The 11,452-nt window shown below is 45.7% G+C and overlaps 1 protein-coding gene across 1 annotated transcript; it reads left to right on the plus strand.

Moving 5' to 3' along the window:
- Positions 1-991: 991 nt before the first annotated feature.
- Positions 992-11,163, plus strand: rfwd3 (ring finger and WD repeat domain 3). The gene is made up of 13 exons (XM_072673743.1): positions 992-1,176; positions 5,578-5,795; positions 6,165-6,421; positions 6,562-6,617; positions 6,806-7,018; positions 7,246-7,337; positions 7,418-7,532; positions 7,932-8,154; positions 8,253-8,403; positions 8,630-8,806; positions 9,352-9,566; positions 10,012-10,229; positions 10,342-11,163. The coding sequence occupies exons 2-13, from the start codon at positions 5,578-5,580 to the stop codon at positions 10,483-10,485; spliced, it is 2,079 nt and encodes a 692-aa protein (XP_072529844.1). The 5' UTR covers positions 992-1,176; the 3' UTR covers positions 10,486-11,163.
- Positions 11,164-11,452: the final 289 nt, after the last annotated feature.

The following is an 11,452-nucleotide window of genomic DNA, read 5'->3' on the forward strand; positions in this document are numbered from 1 at the left end:
TAGGAGTTCTTTGTCGTCCTCTACTGGACATGAGTTAAAACACCGTTCAGATCGTTTATTCGCAGTTTATAAAAAATCATGCAGTTAATTATATTACAATTAACTGCATGTTAATTATTAGTTATCAGTTAGTTATTGTTCAATTCAGATTAACTGTCTTACAAAACGGCCAGGGTAAGACATGACAACGATGGATGCAGTGTCTGTTAAAACTTACCGCAAGAATCCGAGTCCCCTTGCCCTGCACACGCGCCTGATTCATTAAATGTTGGTCTACTCTTCTTTCACTGGAGATCACAGGGGTCAAATATGAAGAATTAAATTGACCAATAAAACCCTAAAAAATGGTCACAAGCAAATATTTACTTCCCTTAGCCAGTCTCTTTCTTTTCCAGTATGATGGTTTTCTACTGGCCAGACCTTGTCTCCATAATGAAATGTGTGTACAGCCCATCAAAAGTAAGCCCACTTTTTGGATTTGTAGTTCAGACATGAGTGAGGATATTTTGTTCACGCTTTTATTATTACTTTTGAAAAGGTGTGAATGCTGACATTTGTCAAACAAACTACATCTCATGCTTTAGGTGATGCTGAATTTGCTGCTCCAGTACTGCTGCGCGTGCACGCGGAGGGCAGATGGGTTCTGGCGAGGAGTCGGATTTTAGCACCACGTATTTTATTTTATTTTATTTTATTCTTAATTTTCACTTTTCCAGTGAAGCTTTCGTAAACATTGCTTCACATATTCATAATAATAATAATAATAATAATAATAATACTTATTATTATTATTATTGTTGTTGTTGTTATTTCAACAAGCAAGCACGCGAACACACAAACAAATAATAAACAAATAAATAAATGAGGTTGCTCTTTTTTTCTGAACTGTCCGATCTCAGGGTATAATGAGGTCTGATTGGATCACTGTGGGCCTCGTCGAGGCGGTAGTTGAGTAAAGCTGTGGGAATGGGCGGACCTACAGTGTGGCGCGGACTTCAGAAGGAATGGTGGAGAGGCTGGGAGCTGATATCTGAAGTGTAAATCTGATTACAAGTTTAGTTATTGATCTCGAGAGATTCTCAGTGAACCCACCTCGACCCGGTTGAAAGCGCGTGTCGGTCAGCCCCTAGATGATGGTTGATTAACGTGTGAGAAGAGGAGAATATCGCTTTTGAGGTAGCGAGCTACTAATGTTTTGCAACGCTGGGGTCACTGTTAGCTGTTTGCTTCATGTGTTAGCTTCCAAGCTAACCGGTAGTCTACTCTGTTTTGGGAATGGATCATCATGTATCAGATCTCATTCGAGAGCAGTAAACCGATGCTCAAGTCTGTAAGGAGGTGGGAGACTTGTGAAGCAGTGTGTGTTTGTCTTTGACTGTAGTTGACAATTTGGTGGCTAGCTAACGGTAGCTAGCACTAGCTAGCTAATGTTAGTTCCATAATTTCGCCTGGTGAAGATTAGCTAGCTAGCTACCTGCCTCGTTGGTCTCAACAGCAAGCAGTAAAAGCACAAGTGTGTGAGGATAACAGCTGAATATAAAGCTTGTGAAGATTACATTACATTTACGTCTATATAATGGCGTGGGAACCGTGATGACCGAACCACAGATAAACGTCTGTAACTGAAATTAACTAGTGTTTGCTGAGATGTCAGAGTTTTTTTATTTTGTCCTACTGCATTAAATTGACACCTGTCAGGCTCATGTAAGTAAGGTTGTTCAGAGCAGGAAAGTCACCAAACCGCGCTGTTCTGTACTGACACCAGGCGTCCACACCTGGCGATGGGCATCCCTGGCATGCTAGTATCTAAAGACATGATGCTGCAGATCGGTCTCTCTCTCTCTCTCTCTCTCTCTCTCTCTCTCTCTCTCTCTCTCTCTCTCTCTCTCTCGGGGTGTCGGTCTCGCTCTCTCTCTCTCGGGGTGTCGGTCTCGCTCTCTCTCTCTCGGGGTGTCGGTCTCTCGATTTCGGCCTCGCTCTCTCTCTCTCTCTCTCTCGGGGTGTCGGTCTCGATTTCGGGCTCGCTCTCTCTCTCTCGCTCAATTTCGGGCTCGCTCTCTCTCTCTCGCTCGGGGTGTCGGTCTCGATTTCGGGCTCGCTCTCTCTCTCTCGCTCGATTTCGGGCTCGCTCTCTCTCTCGCTCGATTTCGGTCTCTCTCTCTCTCTCTCTCGATTTCGGGCTCTCTCTCTCTCTCTCGATTTCGGGCTCTCTCTCTCTCTCTCGATTTCGGCCTCGCTCTCTCTCTCTCTCTCTCGGGGTGTCGGTCTCGCTCTCTCTCTCTCTCTCTCTCTCGGGGTGTCGGTCTCGCTCTCTCTCTCTCTCTCTCTCTCGCTCGATTTCGGGCTCGCTCTCTCTCTCTCGCTCGGGGTGTCGGTCTCGATTTCGGGCTCGCTCTCTCTCTCTCGCTCGATTTCGGGCTCGCTCTCTCTCTCGCTCGATTTCGGGCTCTCTCTCTCTCTCTCTCGATTTCGGGCTCTCTCTCTCTCTCGATTTCGGGCTCTCTCTCTCTCTCTCTCGATTTCGGGCTCGCTCTCTCTCGCTCGATTTCGGTCTCTCTCTCTCTCTCTCTCTCTCTCTCTCTCTCTCGATTTCGGTCTCTCTCTCTCTCTCTCTCTCTCTCTCTCTCTCTCGATTTCGGTCTCTCTCTCTCTCTCTCTCTCTCTCTCGATTTCGGTCTCTCTCTCTCTCTCTCTCTCTCTCTCTCTCTCGATTTCGGGCTCTCTCTCTCTCTCTCGATTTCGGGCTCTCTCTCTCTCGATTTCGGGCTCTCTCTCTCTCTCTCGATTTCGGGCTCTCTCTCTCTCTCTCTCGATTTCGGGCTCTCTCTCTCTCTCTCGATTTCGGGCTCGCTCTCTCTCTCTCTCGCTCTCTCTCTCTCTCGCTCTCTCTCGATTTCGGCCTCGCTCTCTCTCTCTCGCTCTCTCTCGATTTCGGCCTCGCTCTCTCTCTCTCGCTCTCTCTCTCTCTCTCTCGCTCTCTCTCGATTTCGGTCTCTCTCTCTCTCTCTCTCGCTCTCTCTCGATTTCGGGCTCGCTCTCGCTCTCTCTCTCTCTCGCTCTCTCTCGATTTCGGCCTCGCTCTCTCTCTCTCTCGATTTCGGCCTCGCTCTCTCTCTCTCTCTCTCGCTCTCTCTCGATTTCGGTCTCTCTCTCGCTCTCTCTCGCTCTCTCTCGATTTCGGGCTCGCTCTCGCTCTCTCTCTCTCTCGCTCTCTCTCGATTTCGGGCTCGCTCTCGCTCTCTCTCTCTCTCGCTCTCTCTCGATTTCGGGCTCGCTCTCGCTCTCTCTCTCTCTCGCTCTCTCTCGATTTCGGCCTCGCTCTCTCTCTCTCTCGATTTCGGCCTCGCTCTCTCTCTCTCTCTCTCGCTCTCTCTCGATTTCGGGCTCGCTCTCTCTCTCTCTCGCTCTCTCTCGATTTCGGCCTCGCTCTCTCTCTCTCTCGATTTCGGGCTCTCTCTCTCTCTCTCTCGCTCTCTCTCGATTTCGGGCTCGCTCTCTCTCTCTCTCGCTCTCTCTCGATTTCGGGCTCGCTCTCGCTCTCTCTCTCTCTCGCTCTCTCTCGATTTCGGGCTCGCTCTCGCTCTCTCTCTCTCTCGCTCTCTCTCGATTTCGGGCTCGCTCTCTCTCTCTCGCTCTCTCTCGATTTCGGGCTCGCTCTCTCTCTCTCGCTCTCTCTCGCTCTCTCTCGATTTCGGCCTCTCTCTCTCTCGCTCTCTCTCGATTTCGGCCTCTCTCTCTCTCTCTCTCTCGCTCTCTCTCGATTTCGGCCTCGCTCTCGCTCTCTCTCTCTCGCTCGGGGTGTCGGGCTCGCTCTCTCTCTCGCTCGGGGTGTCGGGCTCGCTCTCTCTCTCTCTCTCGCTCGGGGTGTCGGGCTCGCTCTCTCTCTCTCTCTCTCGCTCGATTTCGGGCTCTCTCTCTCTCTCTCTCTCTCGCTCGATTTCGGGCTCGCTCTCTCTCTCGGGGTGTCGGGCTCTCTCTCGCTCGATTTCGGGCTCGCTCTCTCTCTCTCGCTCGATTTCGGGCTCGCTCTCTCTCTCTCGCTCGATTTCGGGCTCGCTCTCTCTCTCTCGCTCGATTTCGGGCTCGCTCTCTCTCTCTCTCTCGCTCGATTTCGGGCTCGCTCTCTCTCTCTCGCTCGATTTCGGGCTCGCTCTCTCTCTCTCTCGGGGTGTCGGGCTCTCTCTCGCTCGATTTCGGGCTCGCTCTCTCTCTCGGGGTGTCGGGCTCTCTCTCGCTCGATTTCGGGCTCGCTCTCTCTCTCTCTCTCGCTCGATTTCGGGCTCGCTCTCTCTCTCTCTCTCGGGGTGTCGGGCTCTCTCTCGCTCGATTTCGGGCTCGCTCTCTCTCTCTCTCTCGCTCGGGGTGTCGGGCTCGCTCTCTCTCTCTCTCTCTCTCTCGCTTCCCAGTAAGAGATTACAGCTATTGAAATTCAGTTTTTGGTATTGCATAAGACAATCTCAACACACACTCTCCCAATGTCCTGCAACTTGACACACTTATCTCCACACTCCTGGCCAGCACCCTTCTCCATTCTGTCGCTCTCACCTTTATCATGTTCTCGTTTCACCACGAACCAGGAGAATGTCAACATGCTCTTCAAAAACTGAGATAATGGGCAGGCCCAGATCACTAAGCAGGATTTTTCCATTTAACTGGATAAACTCAAAGTGAAGAAGAGGTCAGGGACGTCTGTAATGCACATTCCTTACCACAGCAATGATATGCAACCTAAAATCACCCTAAAACCCTAACACATGTGCTGTGTTCTATTGTTCTCTGTTCTCATTTATCAGTTTCCCCCCCAAAAAAGAATGACCACATGCTGGATGTTTTGTCTCTAAAGTGTTTCTGAAGGTGTCTGAATGGCTGGTGTCTTTTGATGGTTAACACTGATTCCTTGTTGGACCCCTTTGCAAATTGAAGCCTGAACCAAGTCTATTGACTATGCAGACAACCAGACTCTGCAGGTCATGCTGCAGAATGTTGATCGTCTTATGATGTAGGCTAGCTCGAACTAGGGCTCTCTCCATTATCCTGGCAGTCTTTAACAGTGGCAATATAACGAAGGAAAAATGTCACTTGTACCATGAGAGAGAAACATTCTGGACCATCACTGCAATGATATTAAAGACTACATCACACACGTGGCGTCTTTGGCATTGCGACCATTGTTCACATCATCCTGACATACAGTCAGAAATTCAAACCAACAAGTGTTCTCCTACGAGAGTAAAGAGGTGGACCAGTGAAAACAATGAAAATCTGCAAGACTATTTTGAACCCACAGTTTGGACTGTTTTTGAAGAGGCAACAGATGTCTGCAAGAACTGCTGCATTTCAACTAAAGCACGGGTGAAATGCAATAGTGACAAACCATGGTTGTCAGTCAACAGCTTTAACAGAGAAAGGGATTAAAGCAGCAAAGAGACAATTCTCAGACAAGCAGTTGTGGAATCTCTTGAGTTTCTAATTTCAGTACACATATTCATATGTTCATATGGCTAACATGCTGTAAATAATACTTTTTTCAAACTCTGTACATGTGAAAATGTTCCTCTTTGTTTGTGTCCTTTTTAGATGGAAGATATGGAGGTTGATGTGCAGTTAGGAGCAGCCGGGGCTGCTCTTGGTTCTGTTGGGGTGGAAGTGCCCATAATCATTCCTGACTCTGGGAGCAGCACAGAAGTAGAGGAGGATGAAGATGGTGATAGACGGCCTGTGGTAGGGAATGCAGCCCCCATTGACAGGCCACGGCTTGTAGCAACCCAAGTTGTCAGGAGAAGACGGAGAGCTAGGTATGCTGGATAAACACACAAGTGAGCTGATGGTTGCTGCGAAGTTTAAAAAAAAAAACAAAAAAACATTGAGAGGCATGCAACCAAGTACAGCTCAATGCAACAGCATTATTGTCCCCTTTCTGTTCTTAACGCTCTGTAGCAGTTTCTCCATTTTTGCATATCTTTAATTTAAAGGCACTTGCATGTAATATGTGAGTATTACTTTAGACCAAAAGGTTCAGAACTATCTCAGATCTCGCTATAATGATGTGACCTAGAGCATCATGTGTATAAGAATGATACAAAAGCATAGAACATTCTTATCTGGCTGAAAATGATCATGCTCAGAATATGTATTCCTGGATGCTTATGGACTTGTATTTACAGGCCAGGTCTGCGATTCCAGTACTCTACTCAGACTACACTTATGAACAGAGGCCCTTTAGACTTCTTGCTCAGGGTTTCAGCAGGAAGTGACACAGAACCCATCTCAGGCAGCACGGAGGAGGTCAGTGATTCTGAAGAGGAGAGACAGAACGGACAGAGCACAAATTCAGGACCTTCTACAGAACCTGCCCCTGTGCTTAACACCAGCCAGCAGGCTCCAGTGGTGGCTCCCCTACTTCAAGAAGCCAATGCGACAGGTAGGTGCTTTATGTTTGAGACATAGAGTCACTAAGAATGGGGGAGAATTTGGAGGGACTTTATTAACATGCATTTTATTTTGGTCTTGCCTTGTTATTTTATGTCATTCAGGTGTCTTATACTGCTGCCTTTTACACAGGTTCTGTTTCTGCTGATGTTGAGCGAACCGAACCTCCAATTCAATCTGAAGCCAGGGTGGGGTTTTTGTTTGTTTTTTTTTGGTTTTGTCTCCCATTCCCCCCACCCCACCCCCCTCCTTTCCCTCTTTGCTTATTTCTCTAGAAACTAGTTACGTTTGCATTGTTAATTACATTGGTCCTTTTAAATGATCCAAGAACTCTAGTTTATAGTGTCCTTGATTATGTTAATATTTTACCTTGCAGACTGATTCAGTGCCAGCAGCGGCTCCTGCAACTGCTACCAACTCAACTGCTGGTGATGAGGGAGAAGAAGGAGAGGGTGAGACCTGCTCCATATGTTTTGAACCTTGGACCACTTCAGGCGAGCATCGTCTGGCTACTCTGCGCTGCGGCCACCTGTTTGGCTTTACTTGTATTGACCGGTGGCTGAAGGGCCAAGGAGCTAAATGCCCACAGGTCAGTTACCAAGAGATCAGCAATCATTGAGATCAATGCAGACTCAGAGTTCAGTTCTTTCTTTCTCAACAATTAGAATTTTTCTTTTTGCGTTTTAGTAATACTATATTGATTGTAGTTTGCCGTGGACCTAAAAGACCTGTGGGGAAGCAGTAGTGTTTTATTGGGAAGACTGCTTTGGGGAAGTTGGGCATAGTCTGAAGTTTGCATTTGTTTTCTCCTTTCAGTGCAATAAGAAGGCCAAGCGAACTGATATAGTCTTACTGTATGCTCGTAAATTGAGGGCGCTGGACAACACTGAACAGGAGAGTTTAAAAAGGTATAGTAATATGGAGTATCAAATGGCTGTTTATTTGTTTCCCTCTATATTTGATTGTGATGAGGCGTGTTTGTGTCTAGATCACTGGAGCAGGAGCAGAGCTTGAGGAGGAAGGCAGAACTGGAATCTGCTCAGTGTCGTCTGCAGTTGCAAGTAGTAACAGACGAATGTGGGAAACTTCGGCGAGAGGTTCAGGTATAAAATCAGTTTTCCTTACATTTTGGAAACATGCTTTGATTGTGATATGCTAGTTCTAATTTTTGTGTTAAAATGCATGCTGTAGTTCCCTAATTATTCCCTGGAAAAAGGAATGTAATGTCCCTCTGACACAGATGTGTGCACACATGTGGATTGTCTAGTCCCCGTAGAGGAGTATTGCCAGTGCCTAATGCCAGGAGTTGGTGTATAAAGCCCCCCAGCATTGGGCTGTGGAACCGTTTTCTCTCGAATGATGGTGCTCTGTCCAGTATTTTTGGGATGAGGTGGGGTGGTCCAGCACCCTGACCTCACCAAAATCTAGTAGCCTTCCCTGAACTGTATGTATGTATGTATGTATATGTGTATATATATATCTCTTATTTTTATTTTGTGCAGGAGTTAAGGAAGTTGATGGCACAGACTGCCTCTAGCTCCTCTCAGTCCCAGACCGCCACTTTGTCACTGTCGCAGAGACAGGAATCCTCTAGCGGAGGACACTACGTCTTCTCGAAAGCTGTTCTTGTGTCTCAGGCTGGAGGCTGTCGTGTGCTGTCTTACTGTGAGCCACTCAGCTGTCTGTTGGCCTCTCAGCCCTCCCCTCATGCTACCTTGGTCCCAGGTGAGCATTTGTGGAAGCTTGTGGTTCTTTTTCATGCCCTAAGTATTTGTACACACACTGAGCTTCTGTCTCCTGCTCTTGCTCTTTCTCTCTTGCAGGTTACGGGGTGAAGAAGATTAGTGCTGTCAATCTGAAAGCCAGTCAGTACGTTCCTATCCACGTTAAACAGATCAGAGGCCTTGCCTTCAACAGGCAGCAAGATAGTCTGCTGCTGTCAGCTGCTCTGGATAACACTGTCAAACTCACCAGGTATTATTTTTTTTTCAACCCACATGCCAATATTTGCCAGGGTCCTGGAGACCCACATGTATACCTCTTAGAACGGAGCCCAGCAGTGAAACTCCAACAATGTTTAAATTTGCAAAAGCAGTTCGGTGGCAATAATAATGAGGCTTACACTTCATATTGTGCAGTGTAATGTATTGTGCTATGTAATTACAACAGTACTCTGCTGATACAATGTTTTTCTTTACAGCTTATGGACAAACACTGTGGTTCAGGCTTATAACACTGGTAAACCTGTCTGGAGCTGCTGCTGGTGCCATGACAACAACAATTATATCTATGCTGGCCTGAGCAACGGCTCTGTGCTGGTGTATGATACCCGGGACACCAGCACTCACGTGCAGGAACTCGCCCCAGTCCGCTCCAGGTAAGTGAAAGACTTATTTCTCTGTTGTACAGGGCTAGACTGTCTGCTGAAGGACGTTGCACTGTTTGGCCATATGTGTACTGCCTGTCTTCGCTTATTTCAATAAAAGTATTTTACATATTCAGGTGAATACCACTTTCCATTACAGTATTATATATATATATATATATATATATATATATATATATATATATATATATATATATATATATATAATTTTCTTTTTTTTTCCTCCAAACACTTAAAGCCCTTAAACCCCTAAAAATGGTGCTTTTCATTCGCATGAATACTTTTTAGAAGACTAAAACTTCTAAAGGAGGAAGTAGATTTACTCAACTTGAATTGGGTTAGTGTTCTTGACGGTGCATAATAATTAGCCTTTATCTCCTTTTTGCCATTGTTTTACTTCGACATGGTGTGAGTTTGGCGGTTAAGCTTTATATTGTGTTTATGGAGAATGCTATTGTAAGATGCACAAATTACAACTGTTATTTATTTATTTATTTATTTACTTACTTTTTTTTTGATGGTTTCTGTGTATGCAGTTGTCCAGTTGTGTCCCTGTCCTACCTTCCCCGTGCTGCCTCCAGTCTGTTCCCCTGTGGTGGCCTCATTGCTGGCTCTCTGGAAGGGGGATGTTTTTGGGAGCATGTGGATGGCACTACCTACAGACCTCATGTTCTGCCTTTAGAGTCTGGAGGCTGTACAGATATACAGGTGGAACCGGAAAGCAGACACTGTCTTGTCACCTATAGACCTGGTAAGCATTTTACTTAAAGTTAGGTCTGGTAGTTTAGGTTTCCTTAAAAATGTGTTTGTTTTTTAGACCCAAAAAACAGTACAGTCGTGTGTGCGTGTGCGTGTGCGTGTGCGTGTGCGTGTGCGTGTGCGTGTGCGTGTGCGTCATCTTTAAACCACTAGATGGCTTCAAATGACCAATTATCTGAATTGCTTATAATTCTGGTAAAACTCACTTAGTCAATATATATAAAATGCAATATATCTAAGCAAACTCATGTTTCCAGTTGTGGTCCTGGATAACTACTTGCCTGTACAATTTTTTGCCCCGACACAGTTTATTCAGCATATAGGCTAGCTGAGCAGTTCCTAATTTTTGTGTGCAGTATTTAAAGACAAGAGTTGGAAACGGTTCAGTGGTTACATCATGACTGATACAATGCTGATTGCTATGTGCATTGGCCCAGGTCGTGCAAACCCATCTCTGCGCTGTGTTCTCATGGATCTGAACCGGAGCCCCCAGACTGATTCTTCCCAGGCACCGGTCTGCTCTTGCTCTCCAGTCCAGACCTTTACGGCCGGCTCTTCTTGCAAGCTGCTCACAAAGAATGCTGTGTTTAAGAGCCCTGCTGGTGAGGGCTCCACACTGGTCTGTGCAGGAGATGAGGCATCCAGTTCAACCATGGTGTGTTCTTGTACTTCTGATGTGTAGATTTGCTAATGTTCTCATTACCTTTTTAACATGGGATTGAAGTTCAGGAAGGAAAAGGCGCTGAACTGCTTTGTTGTCTCTCCAGGTGTGGGATGCTGGTAGTGGTGCCTTGCTTCAGAAGTTGCCTGCAGATCTTCCTGTATTGGACATCTGCCATTATGAGATGAACCAGGAACACTACCTGGCCTCTCTGACTGAGAAGATGCTAAAGATCTATAAATGGGAATGAGCAACGTTGGATTCTTGGAGGAAGGTCACAAATGGGAGCCATTTAAGTTAATAATGGACTCTTTGGCTGTTGCTTCTGACTTTGTTTGAAGATGGAGATCTCCAGCACATGTGGAACTGAAAGCATTTCAGGTGTAAAATTCTTTCTATCATACTTCTGCTCTTTGTCTCTAATCTGAATCAAGTGCTTGTGTTCAAAGCATCATTCTGACCATGATAATGAGAAGGTGAAGGTGTGACCTTGATGGATAAGGTGGTGACTCTGTTGTGTTGGTATGAGTTACGTTTGCAGACCCAGAGCTTCTCAGACATGGTCTGTGGTAACAGGGCTTATGAACAGGTAAAAGAAAATCTGTCTCTTATGGAAGACTGCTTTCCCTACGTATCGGATATTTCCCATATGTGCTATGGGAGAGATTTTTATGTTTTTTTTACACTGTATTTTAGGTCATTGACCTCTTCTGTTTCAGTCTCCTCCCACCTGCATTTTTTTTAAAACCACAAATCAACATGATCAGTGAATACAGCAGAGTTTAAGAATACGTGGGAGTGAAATGCCTTCATGTTTTCCCTGTAAATGTGTGTAGTGGCAAATGTCTGTGTGTGTGTATATATGTAAATGGATTTTTAAATGTTTTGTGTGGTTGTAATGCTGTTTAATAAATACTCAAACATTTAAGATATTCTTGTGTGGTTGTGTCTTGCGTCCGAGCATATGGGGTCCGCTTCATATTTAACATTTATGTATAATTAAATGGACAATAATGCATGTGATGTTCCCGCAGCCCCTGTGTTGGTTACAGCGCTGTGGGTAAAATAAGCCCAGGTATATAGTAGATATACAGTAGATTTACAGTAGTCAGTAAAGTCCATTTGCCTTCTGTGAGAAATTGGACCTTTTGGAAAATCAATGTATTAAAAAATATTGTTTAATAGGATGCATAGAAATGTAAGCTTTATCTCTCTAC

This window comes from Salminus brasiliensis, chromosome 2 (assembly GCF_030463535.1).
Source record: "Salminus brasiliensis chromosome 2, fSalBra1.hap2, whole genome shotgun sequence".
NCBI classification, from domain to species: domain Eukaryota; kingdom Metazoa; phylum Chordata; class Actinopteri; order Characiformes; family Bryconidae; genus Salminus; species Salminus brasiliensis.